The sequence below is a fragment of the Prorops nasuta genome, unplaced genomic scaffold, assembly GCF_024137725.1.
Source record: "Prorops nasuta isolate Cenicafe-Biocafe unplaced genomic scaffold, Cenicafe_Pnas_1.2 PNAS00005, whole genome shotgun sequence".
In the NCBI taxonomy this organism is placed as follows: domain Eukaryota; kingdom Metazoa; phylum Arthropoda; class Insecta; order Hymenoptera; family Bethylidae; genus Prorops; species Prorops nasuta.
The window spans coordinates 3,169,858-3,187,857 of record NW_027116802.1 but is presented as its reverse complement, the minus strand read 5'-3'; the positions used below and the strand labels follow the sequence as shown (position 1 = coordinate 3,187,857).

Sequence of the window (18,000 nt, the reverse complement as noted above, 5' to 3'; positions counted from 1 at the left end):
GGACGAGGATGTTTTTTGTTTGTTTGTTTGTTTTTTTTTTTTTTTTTTTTTTTTTTGTTAAAGCTTTTATTCACATTAACCGAAAGGGAGCATGTATTTACTGGTTCGAAGAACTATTTTCCATGCAAGACGCGTTCCATAGGAAAGTTAGGCGAATGAAGCCAACTTCATTGAAATAGTTGGCCTATACGGATCACTCGCTGCTCGTTAGTATACCTTCAAACGGTCTCTCCATCATCATCAATCATCATCATCACCTGAGTGACGATACCCATAGGCCGTTGACGAGGATTGATTCGAAGCGAAAACTGCTAATAAAACCAGAAGTTCGTGACGCTGCTAATACAATTCGCCAAAAAACATGCTCGTACTCTTAAGATACTTAAATCTTCGCGAAAAAAGAGAAAAACGGAAGTATTTGATTGTATACTGAAAATCCATCGAAGCATATATAAACTCATCTGTATACGGATCGAACTTTATTAAATTTAACTCGCTGGTTTTTAGGCCACTTTCGAAACTAGAACTAATATTTATTGGTAAAATGTGTGTGTGTGTGTGTGTGTGTGTGGATTATGGTACAAAAACTATTATCCTGTAGTGCCAGCTTTGACGACGCTACATGGTTTGTATACATACGCATACAAACGTGGTCTGTCTGCGAAAATGAAAGCCATAAATAGAGTTATATTTTCGAAACCCAAGCATTTTTTCAGTGATCGTCGCAAAATGAAATATTTACTATCATGGGAAAATTCCACTTTTTGTTCCTGCTTCTATCTCTTTGGGTACGTCGCTTAGAAGCGAAAGGAGCTTTCTTTAATGCTCGTAAGCATATGCAGCCCTCCAGCTTTGAAGCGCAATAACATTATCGTGCAAAGCACAACTTAAGATGGATGACAGGGGAAAAACAAGGTTCTGGCCGTAAAAAATTTATCTGGGGATAAAATTAGTAAAAAATTACCGTTACGCGATGAATATGCAGCTCGCTAAATTTTGTAGGATTAAAGGACCTGGGGATTAAGGAGATGGGATCATTGATAGGAGAATAATTGAGCGAGGATGATTAATAAGGAATGGACTGATTATTTATGACGAACGTAGTATGTTAAATAGGATGGCGTTGTGTAGGAATAAATCTTTCAGCAACGAAATTATCTCTGAAATCTACATGGGATGACCCGGGGAGAGCGTAACTCAGCAAGTTTAACCATTTCGCATAAACAACATCCCGCTGGAGCACAACCGTATCCCCTTTCATCGATCCTGTGTCTACGGCACTGATCGCTCCGTACCCTCCACGGAGTGCAGATAATGCCCATATATTATTATACACTCAACTGCCGGCCCGTTATACAAATGACCAACCGCACTTGCCCTGTTCCACTTCACCAGCGCTATTCGAGAGCTCCACCAGCTGCAAACAAGCTTTTGTCTGATAACTCTCAGATTAATCGAGCAAAAACTCAAGTTCGCAAATAGGATCGATATAGCAGAATTGCCTAATCCTTATTAACATAAACTCCTTTTATTCCCAGCTAGAAATAGTTTAAAACTTAATTAACACTATAGCTTCTTCTGAAATACGAAGCTGCAAGGATAAATATCTTCTTTAAGGGGCTACATCGGTTGTTAACTCGCAAGTTGAACCTCTTATTTTGCCATTTTTTCTCATCTGGCGACAGGAATCGATGACCTGGATGGCTCTTTTCAATCAAATCTTCCAGTAATCAACAGGATTTCTACAAGAATATATCGAATCATTGGTGCAGCATATAATATATAAAATCAGAATAAATTTCTTAAGTAAAATATTTTCTCGGTTCTCCTATCGCAGTGTAATCAAAAACGGAAAAAAAGAAATCAAGATAAAAATAGAGAGATCCTTATTCGATCAAAGACCCAGAGTTTTCTTAAAAAAATATATATATATATATATATATACTCATTATCAAAGCTATATAGGTTGAACCTTTTTCCAGTAATCTGATTCCCTATTATGAAATATGGCATTTTGAGAAAACAACACATAAAAAATTTAAAGCTAATATTTTTTTATCATAACTTATACGTTTCTTTAGCACATAATCTGCTTCGTCAACTACAAACCATATATAGTGTACAACTTTAGCTAAAATAGCCGCATTGCCAGCTTCTAAAATGAAGATTTTCAGTTGCCGCGAAGTAGCATTCTTCTTTCGCATAGGTGCTCTCTTGTGTGTATTTGTCGCTGAGTTTAATGCGATCAGCGTTCTCTTTTTGCACATAATTATGAGCGTTGATACCTCAACTAATTCCTATTGCATTCATAGGTAGTTTAATTCCCTTCCAACCCGTCATGAAATAAGCAAGTAACGATGTATCCTGCAATTTCAATAATGTTTAAGCTGGTAGGTATTGTTTCCAGAGCTATTTTCCATATGATTTAATTCAGGCTTTCCTTATTACTCTAAATAAATCTCCAATCCATCTTGTAAATATAATTTATTATTACCCAATTCATTGGGGGATGTAGTATCCGAATTTTGTCCACCCAAGCAATATTTATGAGAAATGGAGAAATAGGAATTATTTAATTAAAAACGATGCGCAGGAGTCATTACACATGCAACTTGAAGTTTGAAACTAAAAACATTTATTTCTTGATAGTAAAAAACGGAAGATATTTACGAAGTCTTTATTAAATAATTATAGGTTTCAGTTGAATTAATGAGACCGGTCTCCTAATTTGGACTGATAACATCCTAAAATGGACTATCAATTATAAGAAGCACAATTGATACAACGATAATTGTTTCTTTCAGGGTTCATTTTTGTGTCAGACTATATATACCACATTTCAGCAACAAATCATTCCTTCTAGCTTTATTTCTTCACATATATTAAATGAAACAAAAAGAAAGTTTATTTTACTATTTATTCAAAATAATATCAACGATTTGAAAAAAACAAATTGTGTTTGATCGCAAAAAGTAAACGCCTGACGAAACAATTGAAGCGGTAGGTTACTATATTTATCCATTGTGTATTTCAATTGTTTAAATTGTTGAAAACTACAAAAATCATACATCGGCGAAATTAAATCTGTGTTCCTATTTAAATCAAATGTTACAAAATAGACTGCATTCTCCTATGAGCCCTCTGTATAGCTTTTAATACGTCAACCGGTACTGACGGATAATTCTTTAAGAATCAACATGAGTAGGATTTTACAATTGATTAAACGTTGAGCCAACATTGACTTGCCACGATTGTGCAGCTTGGTCCGATCTTGGCAGCTAGTATTAAAAGAGCTAGGCTACAAGATCTGGATATAACGCTCGTCAAGGCTCGGTTTCCCAACTCTGAAGCAATCGAAATTGCAAGTGCTGGACAGATGTCTTTCACTAATTTGCCAATTCTCGGCCCAATCTTACCAAAATTGATCAAAGCTATCGCGGCCTACTGACATCTTATAGAGGAGGAGTCAGCCAAAGATTTTTATAGCTACTTTCTTTCTAATATATTTCATTAGCGATCATGAAAATTTATATGTATATCATACGTATTCCCAACTTCAGTGTCTAGCGAAATAAAAGAATACAAATGTGCGCAAATTCATCCATTTGTTCCTTTTCACGTTCCACAGAAGATTTCCAAGGGTCACAGTTTTATACTAACCAGCGGCTATTTTTTTTACCATCTTCACTTTATAATATTATAAACCGCATGCGGAGAGCCGTAAAGCTCGGATGTTTCTTCCCGCAACGCGTCGCTCGGCTCATTTTTCTTCGGTGGACGTCAGGGCCGGGACGGTTTACGAGTGACCCTTTTTCGACAGTACTGCGGCAAAAGCCGAATCGCATGACTGCGGTATCACACGTCAAGTGTAATTCTCTCATTGTCGTTAAAGACCGCGCTCCCTCCCCTCCCCCACCCCCATACGCTAATACAAGCTTCCTGTGCTATAAAAATGTAATATCTCACTGGCACAATCATAAATTTCTATCACCCTTTTGGCGTTTTTTTGCACGAAGAATACGTTATAAAATTACTGTTTGCTAAGCCCCCAAATGCTAACAAAAGTTTTGCAGTTGCTGACATTGAAAAAATTCTTGAATACTCTACGAGTTTTTATTAATTGGTGAGGGGCCGAATGCTGTTTAAAAGGGGATAATGGATTTCTTGAACTCTACTCGACCGTCTGCGGTTTACCACTCTTAAAACCACCGCGTCGTCCCCTTTCCCTTTTCCTTTGGAAACAATGCGAAGGAAAGTTTACGACTATCCTGGCTGGATATATTTTTGCTGAAATACTCGTAAAGTGTGGCCGCACCGTCAGTCACCACATCAAAGCATCTAAATCGCGTTGGCTACCAGTATTATTCCAAGTGGCAATACATATGTTACAGTCAGTCATCAGAATCCATGCCCCAATCAACAATTACAAGTTTAATTAAATCACCGTTCCACGCATGCGTTTGCAATTAGCGAAAAGATAAATTTTTAAAGAAAACGTTTCCATTATACGTACGCACAAAATTACGAAATTTATACAGGATTTTCGAGCAATTATTATAGTAAAAAATAAAAAGGTTGTTTATCTTTTGCCGCAATCATTAAAATGCAACGTCCCTCGGAACACATTAAAACGAGAACGATCGCGAAAACTTTCTCCATCTCGAGTGAAAATCGTCCATAACTATAGTGGCTTAAAAACGGACCGGAATCTTTTTTAAAGTTTTAAAGCACTCGCGCGCAGAGCTCTTGAGAACGAAAATGATATTCGAAGTCTTTAAATCGGAAGCAATCAAGAGACGGAGACCAGGCGTTAAGAGAAGTTGTAACACCGGAAGCTCATCGCGCTAACTCGAACGACCACGGGAAAATGTTCAAAGGACCCAAGGTGTCGTAGAGTCGATGATCTTAAGAAAAAGGCAAACAAATAGTACTGAAAGGAAACGATATAGTAAATGGAAGCGACTAATAGTAATAGCTTAAGAAAACATGCAGGATAAAAAGGAACTAGTATATTTATATAGATGTATATCAGAAAACGTACGAATTGGTGTAACTGCGGCTTGAGAAATGAACCACGAATAAAATAGAAAAAAGTTACAATGCCGAGAGAGAGAGAGAGAGAGAGAGAGAGAGAGAGAGCGTTATATAAATTATCGTAAAAAGAATTTATTATGAAGATACTGAAGAAATTGTTGAGACGCGAGAATAAAATATACCAGGATCGAGTTTTGAATTATTTATTAAAGGGTATATAGGGAGTGATAAAAGCGTAAGAAGAAAAATCAGTGAGTGAAAAGGGAGAAAAGCAGGAGGCGCAAACATCAGAGATAGACGAGTCGGAGAGTAAAAGATTTTTCTAGGAACGCCAGATTACGAGAACCGTTTGTGTTATGCGCAAGCAGAGACTTGTCACGCTTGACATGAAGAATATTCACGTGCTCCACACATGTGTTTAAACGCGGTTTTCGCGCGTGCATCGCGAAATCTCTAGCCTCGCAAGCAGTCACCAACGTTACGCATTATAAACGCTGTTTAATTGCTTCCCCTTAATATACGCAAGCGCCATATTATTATACCATTTTGAAATTTAACAGTCATGGCATAAATGCACGTTCAGTAAATGAAAATGTTACTTACGAGAGAACTTTTTCTCATGTTACGCGAATCATTGTAAGCTTAAAACAAAATCTGTTCACTTTTATCTCTGCTTTGTAATTCTCTCTCTCTCTCTCTCTCTCTCTCTCTCTCTCTCTCTCTCTCTTCCCTCCATCGCAGTGAAATTACCAGTATTATTTGAATAATTATCGCAGAAAAGTTCGTTTGCAAATACAGAAAACCGTATTCAGTTTTTTGCGATTCATCTAATTAGGGCGCAGAGAATTATCAATTTTCGCTGTTTTGTGATATAAATTGCTCATTGTTTAGTCTTTCTCTTTTTAACGCGCGTGTGTACACAGTATAAATACAAGCGAGGGTGTTTAACGAATAAGAAAAACTGAACAAAATGCACAGAGTTTGCTAAAGCTATAGGTACAAATAAAAATAAAACTGTCGATTAAACTGTCTCCATATATATATGTTGCCGCTTCAGTCCAGCCCCGAGTGACGAAGTTCGCCACAGTCACGGTACATTATTTACCTAATTACGGGGCCGTGTTCACCGGTAGGAGTATTAAGCTGTATAACACGCTTTGAATACTTTGCCTAATCAGTCAAATTTTCGTGGAATCACGTCACTGTACCGAACCTTGTTCTGCTATAAATAATATAGCATAATTTGGGAAACTTTATTAAGATTAACGGGACAATGGATTTAAAATTAAATTGATTAGAATGAAAATACATAGACGAGATTGAAAACTTTATTAAAATATTACAGATAAATACATAAAAGGTATATTCAAGTTAATCGTTTGCACTGATAGGTAGATATATGAAATTGAAATATTGTATTTGCACAAAAGAAGATTTGCTCGTGGTGAGATTTTCACTATATATGCTAATAGCCAATAGAAAAGGAACATTGTAATTCCAACAAATGCGGGTACATAGACTCCATTTGACCTTTCAGGTTTTGGAGGCTCGTGTGCTTCGAAATAAATTTTACACGGTGACTTTTACTGTATCACATCTTATAAAAAAGTGGCCTAAGTTGAATCCATTTAAAGATATCAATCCCGTGCAAATTCTGGAATTCTCCTAAGCGCAAGAGTTGGCAAGTCACGTTGGTATCATTATCCTGCAGGTTGCGTCACGATATCGACCGGAGTTATTGGGCAGAAAAAAAAATCAAATGTATATATACGTGTGCATGTGTAAAGCACTAGTTATACATCCACTTATATCTTTATTTCAGATTTACAAAGCAATCCAATATATATTCCTGAAATCCTATCGAGAACCCTCAGACCCTTCAGACCTTTATTCGTGAAATAATTCGAAAATTTGCAAAACGACAATCCAAGCAACCAGATTCTCGTGTGTGCCAAGATGATAGGGGGGGGGGGGGGGCTATGTAGAAAGGAAGTGAAAAATTGTGGAGTTTGAAATGAAAAGATAGAGAATGGTAAAAGTAAGTGCAAACATGTCTTCTAAACTCTTGAAAGACAAGGCCGAGAGGAGGGGATAGTAAGAAACAAAAGCAGGTAGTGCGAGTGTGGAACGAAAAGGAAGGAGTAGAGTATGGGAGTGTGGGTGAGAAGGAAAAAAGTGGCGGAGAAGGAAGAGACGGGCAAACGTAAAGTAAAACTCTGACTCCCTGACAGAGTAAGAGCAATGAAGTTACATCGTTGGATGGAATAACCCGCTATGGAGGAGGGAAGAAAGAGCTCTTTCCCTCAAGCCAAAGGCATTCCTTTGCACATTCTCTGCGAAATTTGACCTACTCCCCTCACAATTCCTACACGTATATATATATATATATATATATATTTATAGTATACTATACAATAAATTTTTGCTTAGCTATGTGCACGCAAAGTAATTGAGCGTGCGACGCGGATATGTATTTCAAGATTGTCGAAGCTGTTGCAGAAATCATTTGAGAAATATCAGCATCCTTATAAATAAATAAATATATACAACAAAAACAAAGTATTTTATTTGTGTTTTAGCAATAAACTTAAATTTTTAATATATACGTATAGGTTTCTTGGGGATCATTGACTTTAAAGGGGAAGGATGAAAAAATGGCTGAGAGCTGTGTAGAAAGAGCAGAGAAGGAACGAGGAAAAAGCAGAGTCGAGGAGGAAAAATCAAGACGCGAAGAATTTGAAAAATGTGAATAAGGCGATAGCGGTTTCAGTTTGAAACGTCCGAGGGTATAGGTATACGTAACATAACCGCGCCTTTAAAAAGGACGACGAAGAAACCCTAGGGAGTCCTTTTTTATTTAGTTAACGATCCGTTCGACGCGCATTTCATACCCGCCAAGCCAAGGGTAACGCGATATCGCAATATGTTACAGAAGTAGGTGGGCATGGTTAATATTTTTTCCCACGGAGTACGTCAGTCAGGAATAAAGTGGCATCTTGAAAAATAAAAATGGCAACCGAAAGGCAAGAGTAATTATTGCGAGAAATGCAATTTTCTTTATAAGCAATAAATCTTTTTTAGAACGAGACGAAGTAATGCACAAGCGCCGGGCTCCTTGCAAATGCTTTAATAATTAATTCATTATCGAAAATGTTATTTAATTTTTACTTCGTTTCTAACAAAATTTAAGAGGTAAAAAATCAAATTTGTTCGCTCGATTTAGATTACACTGGAGATTTCACACATTTCTTATTTGCACTTCAGAATTGATTTCAACAATTGAAGCTTCTGCTTCGTATATAAAAGCTGTACAAAATGCACAAACTGCCTATATACAGGCGTCTATTATTTCTGCACGCTGCTAAAATGATTGCAGCCCTCGATTGCTCGGAAACGAATGAATCCTTGTCCCTGTTTGAAGTGTGCTCGATTGCTCGTTGCTACTGTAGGAATCTATTTGAGGCAATTTACCCTTTAGTGCCTGATATAAATATCAAGGCCACTGCGTATAGGGGAGTCAGTACGGAACGAATGTTTTGCTTCGCAAAAATTTACAGCGTCATTTCACTATTTAGTACCGGTGTAAACAATATTTTAAAACCGCCCGCTAAATAAATAATCCCGATTATAGCAATTTATACCATACTGCTTCGATTGAAGGAACCAGAAACTTTTTTACGATAATCTTGAAAAACAGAAATTCGAGAGACGTTGCATCGAAAGAATTCAAGGTTCCAATGAGATATATACGTATAGTGAAATGGGAGGGATGGTGAATGCTTAAAAAAAGAACTTTGTCAAAAAATTCATTGATCCGTCAACGAAACCGGGTGATATAGTGACGGTACAAAAATAAAAAAGTACTTAGGGTGAGGTTAAATAAAGAAAAACAAATATATATCACGCGCAAGGGAAGATGAAGAGTATTTTTGTGGTTGGCGAGGAACGGACACATAACTAGTGCAAAGGGGAATTAAAGAATCAAAAGGGAAAAAATGCATGAAAGTGCACGGGAGAAAAATGACATTTACGCGATGGAGGAAAAGGAAGAAAGAGGGGGGGGGGAATGGAAGAAGTATAAAGTGAAAGAGGACAAGTTAACTTGAAATGACAGAAAGTGAGAGAGAGAGAGAGAGAGAGAGAGAGAGAGGGAGGAGGGGATAGAGTTTGAAGCTGGATTAAAAGAAAAAGCAGAAAATTCCGTCAGTCGACTACCGGAATCATGCCCTTGTCGCCACCAGCTGCAATTTTGCAGGGTAAAAGAAGGAGACTAATATATTTTTGACGTACAAACCGCACCACTGGCTGAACGAGCCATTGTCGAAATTTCAATTCTAATTCTCTTTATCCAAACTACGAGCTTTCAAACTCGACCGATATTATTCTATCCGGTTTCACTCGATTCCCACTTTATAATATTTCTGAAGGGCAGGAGGAAGAAAAATCTTGATATTCACATCATGAAATAGTTCCTTGTTGACTTCTAAACGAGAATAACTTTCGTGTAAATCTATGACTTAGTTAATTTACCGTTGCTTGATTAAAATGGGAGCTTTATACTAAAGGAGAAGAGTCTGGGCTTTATCAGTGCAAGCCGGAGAACATCAGTGTGTTCGCGGTTGTGAAGTCTCAAGTAAACAGTCATTTACGACTGAAAACACACAGGAAATCCCTAAATCACAAAAGCTTAGGCCAGGTTAAACAGGCCGCGATTTCCTACGGAAGCCCTCGACGCTTTTCCAGTCTCGCTTTTCCAGCCCCGCTTTTCAATGCCTCAGGTATATTTATAGACGAATTCTCGCCTGTAAACGTTACATTGGCTTCCGAACGGAAGGCGCGGTTTGTGTTTCGCCTCTTTTAGACAGCCGTTAGGCAACATTAATGGTTTGTACCTGCGAAAACAGTCGAATGGAATAAAATCTCAAGCAGATGTATATACTTATGTATAGTGGGGAGAGAACCTATAATATTAACCCTCCTCGTTTCCTCTATTTTGTCTTTCATCTCGCAGAAAGGAGAAAAATCTTCTGTTTTATTAAGTGAAACCTCTCGCTACATAGAGGCAAGAAAATCCACTCGAGATTATAGCTGAAAGTGAGTATCGGAATCTTGTGGAAATTTGCGGAACCATAACCAGCTGTCTAACGTTAACTTCGCTCCGAGTTTGCTCGCTTGTGAAATTCCAAGCGACGATGGTTCTCTTAAAAGGAGCTCTAATGCTGTACCAAATAATATTACAGGCAAATGCAGAGTTTACACGAAATTTTCAGATTTATTTACGGATTGTACTCGGTGCAATTTCCTACTTTTCATAGCTGCGCTCATTCATTCGATAAAGTCATAATTATTTGTTAGGATTCCTCTATGGAATATATATATATATATATATATATATATAAAGCTAGTGATTTTAGAAGAGATATCGAGACAGAGAGAAACGGATGGACGCGGAGAGACAGGGAACTTTGAAATCAAGACGAGGGAAATGAAAAGCAGGGAAAATCAGCGAGATATCGCGCTCGAGAATTTAATATAAAACCAAGTTTTCAATGCGAGTTTAATATCCACAGCGTGGAGGGTCGATTTCTGTTTGTAGGTGAGATGCATGCGTAGAGGCGTGTGCGTCGAGCTAGAACTTACTTTCTTAATAAAGTAACAGACGTTTGATATTCCAGCCAATTTTATTACCTCATTCTCTTCCATATTATAGTACGTACTGTATATAGTCACCGTGACGACAAAAGAAGGAACAGAAAGAAGTGCCTCGCAGCCCACCAGCCAAATTGAAGCTTTGGGTGAAATTTCTCATGGAACTCTATTTAATTAAAACAAAGTTCTAATGTTATCAGCGCACATCTAATTACTGCAGACTATTTATTCGCCCGTAAGGCTAGAGGAAATTTTGATCCAAATTTTGCCGAGTTTCAGAAGGACGGGGCACTGTACGGTATATGGTTGAAGGAAATGGGAAAGGACTAGGAAGAAGGTACGCCACAGACCGGTGCTCGCGAGAACTTCAGTGAATCATTCTATGAGCATAAATTAGTGTGCCTTCACAACGTCGGTTAATTAATTAAGCTAAATTGTCCTAAGCGTGAGTAAGTACCAACGCCCAGCCCACTCTGCACTCGCACTTCTCTTTCTTCCGCGATGCCACCCGGATACCGCATGATGCCTTTTCGGAAGACCGACTTCCTGCCTAGCCCCACCCTCTACGCCTCACTCCCCTTTCTAGCATTTTCCTCCGTAAAATCTACCCTCATGTCTGCCAGTTTTGTTTTCGAGACGACATTAAGCTGCCACGATTTTCGACATTGTCTCATTCCAGCCCCTCGCTCGACTCCACCCCCAGCACAGACCTCAGGTCATCCCACAAATGTTCCACAAAATTTTGGTCAGCTCAGCCTCTTCGGCCGGACCGGACTACCTTTAATAACCCTCTCTTTCTCTCTCTCTCTCTCTCTCTCTCTCTCTCTCTCTCTCTCTCTCTCTCTCTCTGGTCACTCCCCTCCCCTCGCCTCTTCCCCATCAAAACCTTCTCATCTCTCTTTCCTTTCATCTTTTTCATACTCCACTAACCATGGTCGACCCTTAATTCAATGCTGTACTATATAATTTAAATGTTTCTGGTAAGGAAAGAATTGCTGGAAGAATTTTAACAGAAAAAAAAACTAATGATAGAAGTTGGAGAATACCGCGATTACGAGTGAAGCAGAAGGTCAGGGTCTTTCGGTCTCGCAGACAGACTCATCCAAACCATTAATTGCTCACCCATCCCCTGCCAGCTTTATATTGAGTGCTTAGTCTCCATCGAGCTTTATCTCTGCTCGCACCCTGCTCGTTTGTAGTATTACATCATCATGGATAAAAAAAAACTCATTTCCAGATGTTAACGAGCTTACCTGGAATTAACGCGTTACTATTATTATTCCTTTTTCAAATATAAGGCTAGAAGCTGTTTGTAATTTATGTGAAAATCATTTTGCGTAGATTTGTGAAATTACTGCTTTAAACACGTTTTTAAATCCATAAAACTTCCCAATACAGAATTTAATTTCTACGCACAGAATCGAAGATTGCTAGCGTAATCTAAGAGAGAAAGGGGCTTCATTGTGACATCGCATCATTGATGAGGAAAGATGGAATTTTTTACAGACTTTTTAGTACATTTAGAAATGCTGAAGCCGAAGAAATTCTCGATGACACGTAGTCCAACTTTTTACGAGACCACGCGTTCGTCATAAAACCAATCTTCTCCGAAAGTACAACGGAAAAATCGTATGTATAGATTTTGTAAGATTATTAATACGAGCCTTTGGTTATTTTTGACCGACAGAGACGTTGGAAGTGAAATAAATTACAGATAGATCAAAGAACCATATCGCAACAATATTTTAAAGCGTGGCTAGATTTAAGTAATGAAATGAATTTTGCGCTAACAATGTTATCCTGACTTAATAAATTTGCCACGAAATTAATTCTATTCAACAAATCTTCGAAATAGCGAAGACAATTACGCTGTAATTGTTAATATGACTTACAATTTGCAGTCCTGCCAGAGCCAAATTAAACTCTCGTGTGTTCTCTTTGTTTCCACTCGACGCGCAAAACGGAGTATGAAATGATTTGTGTGAACGAAGCAGGATATTATGTTGAATTTTGTGCTAAACCTTAATTTTATTCATTAACGCGTATCGCTAAACGTTTTTATTTATTTTTTAATCCTCTCCTCGCCGTAGAACACCGCGCTCCATCTGTAAAGGTCGGATCCGCTTTCTTAATGAGTTGACCGTGTGTTAATAGTAAATTCGTAAGGTATAATTGGAGCATCGTTAGGGAACAATTAGTAGTTGAATTCGTCTGTATACGGAGAGCTTTGAGCGGTTTCCGCTCACCGGCCCACCTGGAGCTGTATCATTATAAGATTAAAACGCGCCGAGGAAGATGAAACATTAAACTAATCTTTAAAAGATGAAGACGATGCTGCAGGACGAGAAGATTTGTAGGAAAACTTTGGTAAAATTGAGACCACGCGAAGCTCGATGAGCGCCATAATTTATACGATTCATTTTTCAGCTAAGACTTTGTACCACGCCACAAATTTCTCAAACTTTTTCTTTCGTTTCTTTCGCAAAGTTTTTCATTCTCGATGACGCGCTATTATAATTGCACCGGGTTAATAATTCACTGAACGTATTCTAATTCAAGTTCTATATGTTATCGTCAGCGTTATAAAATCGTATATAGTACGGTATAAATTGATTTGGAGCGATTGAAAATGCTGGAATATATGTGGGTGGAGGAGGAAAGTAAAGAGAGAGAGAGAGAGAGAGAGAGAGAAGGATTTGGGTCATATGGATTTGTGGAAAGATTGACGAGATGTTTGGTGGTGCGAAATAGAGTTTTCGGAAAGCTATGGGTGTGGGGTAGTGAGATTGTCTATATATAAATACGAACCGGCTTGAATCTGGTCAGGTAGCAGGATGGAGAGTCCCAAGTATAGCAGTAATACTCGGCGTCCCTGACTGATCTTCTGGCAGGAGTCCAGGCGTTTCTCGCTCGGTAGGCCACCGACTTTTAGCCCCTTCATCGTGCCGCATAGTTTTCGTTCCGGACACGTAAACGAGAACGTTACACCCGGATTAGAAGTACGGAGCTTTAATAATGTCTTCCGAAACTTGCCTCGATCCTTCCTTCCCCAGCTTTCTCTACTTGGAGTCGCGGATTGCGCGAAGATTGCGTAACAATCCCAACACGTGAGCTCCCAGCATGCTCCCCTTTCCCATGTGGTATCACGATTTACAGGAAGGAACTTCGATTTGTTCACTCACATTGTTCGATGGACCAACACAACTTTGTTTCGCACTCTCTCACTCGTAAAACAAACCATCACTCGCGCGCGCTCCCATCTTCTAACCGGTATCTCTCCCGGCAAATATCGAGAAACTCCGGCAAAAACACGAGCACAACGCGAATAACATTCGCAGATATTGTCTTTCCACTCCAAAGTTCCTCTATTTAAACTTTGATGTTTTGCAGCTTCGCTCCATTCATATCTTTTAGATTTGTTTACTCTTTGTTGGAAAAAATGTGGATATATTCAATATCCATTTAGCATCCTGAAAGTACAATTGTTCATAATCCATTTATTCGATGTTATAATGTCACTGCATGTGATGAAGCTCCTTTTATTTGTGAAAACTCCTTGAAACAGAATATAAAAGTTATTATGGATTGTAAAAATGCAGTCTGCGCTGATAGCATTCATTACAGTAATAATCTTTGACTTTACAATTTATCAATGCTTTCTTTTTCCATTATGCATTGCAGAGAATTGTTTCTGTCGACAATAACCAATCAACGTCGAGCGAAAAAGAATAATATTCCAGATTATTTTCGAAAGAGAATTATTATTCGTAGTCTAATAATCCCTTACAACGCGTTGACATGCATTTGGTCGCAGTCGACTAATTAATAAACTTCGGTCACGGCTGTGCGCATGATACATCGTACCACATCATTAGAGAGTTAAATTTAACAAGATGTCACTCAACCAGTGCAAAAAAAACATTTTCACTCCGTAAATAGCATCGTGTTTACAAAGACCGATTTTCGCGTGCTTATATGTGCATACGGTAAAAATCAGTTTTGTTAGCACACTCCCATTCATTTCAATTATTAAAAATGTATAAATAATGAGCATGATGAAAGATAAAAAAAATAGTAATAAGCAAAAGTAAAAAAAGAGAGAATGCTCGATTTTACCCAATTATATACCTCTTAAGAATTTTTTGACTATATATCGAGATTAAAGTAATAAATTCGAAGAATCAATGACAGAATTAAATACACAATAAACTATATACAACAATGAATGCAATGCATGATTATAGCCTTAGAAGTTCTTTGCGATTCATGAATTAAATGTTCGGCAAAGCGATACGATATTACACGAATTTTAATTTTGCGTGTTTAAAAAATTGGATAATTCAGTGCGAACATTCCATACACGTTTTCAGGTGATTATATCTACATGGTGATACGTACAATGTGTAATACGCGTTACACGCACTTGTACAAAGAGTGCTAGCTCGAAATTACGTACAGTTACGAAATTGCATAGAAGCAACGTACACAGTTACAATTTATACAAGTGCAATTTATGTATCTCCAAGTTGTGTGGCCCAATGGTGCACCTTTGCACAACGCATACTTTTCCACTTCTTTCTACTTTAATTTGCAGCCAGACCGCATTGCGTTGTTAGTCCACTAGCCAAATTATTTGGTATGCCCGCGCGCTCTTTCTTCAGGTCCGTTTGAAATTTGTCACTCGTTCCCACGAGCTAACCAGGTTAACTGTACTCCTACATAACTAATAAGCTCCTAGCGGCAATTAATCAGCTTAAGTTAATTACAATAATAGCGAGATCGTTCGGAAAATTAGAATATACATCGTTGAAAACTCTCGGCATGGCGTAGTGTAGGTATACGAAAGAGAAAAGTCTAGTCTCGCCATGGCAAAAGAATTAATTAACGATGAGATATAATTACGTACTTAGCAGCATTTCAATTCCAACTTCCTCGCGAGTTGATCTTTTCACCAACTTCTCTAATCACATTTGGCTTTCTCGGGTTTCCACGCCGATCGCTGGTTTATTGCTCGCTTAAGATGCTAATTATTTAAACTCCGGACGCCTTGACTCAACTTGAAAATTAAACTAAATCATAAAGCCAATTTCCACCAATCGTTCATTTCGCAACAATTACCATTGCTGCCTAATTATTTCCAATTAGGCTGATTTATAGAATCGTCTTTTAGGCTGAATAGTTGAAGAGTCATTGAAGAATTGAAAGAATAATAAAGTAAGATAATTAAGTCCCCCATGAAACGAGGAATTTGAATGAGAATATTCAATTTGTAGGAAGCAAGGCCAGCAGCCAAGGCGTTCTTTCCACCCCGAAATTCTTTGACTGTTCTTTCAGTTATCCCACATTGCCATTACTTATTCACCTATTTCAGGTGCACGTGTACTACAGTGGGATAGAGATATTTTTTCGTGGCATACCAGTATCGTCCGCCTTCTCTGACTTTAGCCCACTCAACTAAGTGCAAAGCCCTTCTGTCCGGGCGTATACATAATTACCAAAGTTAATTAGGGTTTTGGAGATGAAAGAGCGAACGGAGGGTCACGTTTAAGCATGTATTAGCGCCGTAGCGAGGCAGTCGAGTGAAACGGCGTTAAAACGTTGCGAGACGTTCGCATCGGCCTGGCACGAGAAATCAAAAGGAGCTCGCTCTACGGTTTTCGCTGATTTACCAGCGAACATCTCAGACAGAGTAATTTTAGCTCGGCTCAGGTGCTCCCCCAGCACGCAGTCACTTTCCTAATTGAGATTGAATGACTTTTCTACTTCAATGCTCCTGCACTCGTTCGTTTGCCTTTTTAAGTCAATTCGACGCAAACAACACGCGGATAACGAAATTATCGATTCGCTCGAAACAATATCTCGCTTGTAATTCGAAAATGCCAGAAAACTCTCCGTCTACCGACCCGACGTCGAATAATTTATTTTATTTATCTTGGCTCGCGATTCACGGAAAATAATCAAATGCACGGAGTGTCGATGCGGAGAAAACAATGTTTTATTTTCGTTCGACTTATTTGCCTCCGCGGTGAAGTAAAACAAAAGTATATTCCTGGGTGCTCGCGAAATTATTTTCCATTAACGAATAAGCAGCATTAATTAATCTTTCGATTAAACGCAATTATGAGCAAACGCTAAACGATTTTTCCGAGCGAGTCGTTAGGAAAATTGAACGATCGACGGTACGGGATTAAGAATACATTAGTTGTTGAAGAAAAATACCATGCAGCTATATACATATACGCCCCTTGTATAGCACTTCCTACGTGCAGTTCGCTCCCGCTTTTATACCATCGTCGCGCGCTACAAACTTATTTGTTCAAAGAGCAGCCAACTTGTTTTCATCGGCTTGGCCCACTATCGCACAAGGCCCGAGCATCGCGCAATTGGTTTTCCGTGTTCGGAGCACTCGACCCTCTGTCCTCGAAATCCTAATTTCTCGCTTTTTACTCTGGCGTATCGAGCAGCAGCGCCCGTCCCAGTTCGCGCATTCCCCCCCCCCCCTACCCCCCTCTCTTTCGGTTTCAATCGGTTACGTCATTCGACAGAATCGGTACCCTTTTTGCCCCGCGCGTTTCACGGAAATTTCGCTATTGCTTTTCACGATTGCCCCGAATTCCCACTATACGGATACCTTCAAAGCAGTTGCTAACAAATATCCTGATCGACATATTTTCTTTATTGGAAAACCACCTGTCAAAAAATTCGTTCCAAGAAGAAAAACCACAGATTTCCGAGAACAATAAGAGCGTTGACAGTAAAACTTCTTTTTTCAAACATATACATATATATACATATATACTTCTTCACCTTGTATCAATAAAACAAAACCAACAATCGAAAAGTTATAGGATCGCACTGCAGTTCACACGATATATGCAAATTAACACGGATTTAATTAACGTGAGAGTGACTCGTGCGAAAAGTCAGTGAGCGTGAATACTGTACATGGGATAAGTCGATAAAAGGATCAGATTTGGCAGTTACAGGCGCGTTTTGGCGGTTCGGTAGAAATCTGGAGGGTCGGGATTACGATCGGTAATCGGTAAGCGATGGGGTCGTAAACGAGAGTTTGGAGCGGCGGGAGTGAGAGGGGTAAAGTGCGGGGATTAAGGTGGGAACGGGGTGGTCGCGCGGCAAAGATAAGCTAAAGCGTTTGGGATAAGAATCGTTGAGCCGGGAGTATACGCGAAGGAGGAGTCGCTCGGTCGCACGTGGTGTCCGGGATGAGCGTGCAAGACGCACTAAATCCCACATGACTAAAGCCCGCTGCGGAGTGCGGGCACTAGCCAGCCAGAGCAGCCAGCCGACTCGGCCTGG

The 18,000-nt window shown here is 39.0% G+C and overlaps 1 protein-coding gene across 6 annotated transcripts in view; it reads right to left on the bottom strand.

Annotated features, from left to right (window-relative positions):
- LOC136773422 (zwei Ig domain protein zig-8-like) overlaps positions 1–18,000 on the bottom strand; it is a 57,719-nt gene extending 39,719 nt beyond the window's left edge. The window contains exons 1-3 of one of the 6 annotated variants that reach the window (XM_066727102.1): positions 17,491–18,000; positions 13,492–14,238; positions 762–813 (exon numbers count right to left, since the gene is read on the bottom strand). In XM_066727102.1, coding sequence (XP_066583199.1) covers positions 762–813; positions 13,492–13,624 — 185 coding nt within the window. In that variant the 5' untranslated portion in view covers positions 13,625–14,238; positions 17,491–18,000. Of the gene's footprint in view, positions 1–761; positions 814–13,491; positions 14,239–14,326; positions 14,375–15,589; positions 15,780–15,801; positions 15,832–17,314 lie in introns of those variants that run through there. The other 5 variants (XM_066727098.1, XM_066727099.1, XM_066727097.1 and 2 more) reach the window with 5 other exon arrangements.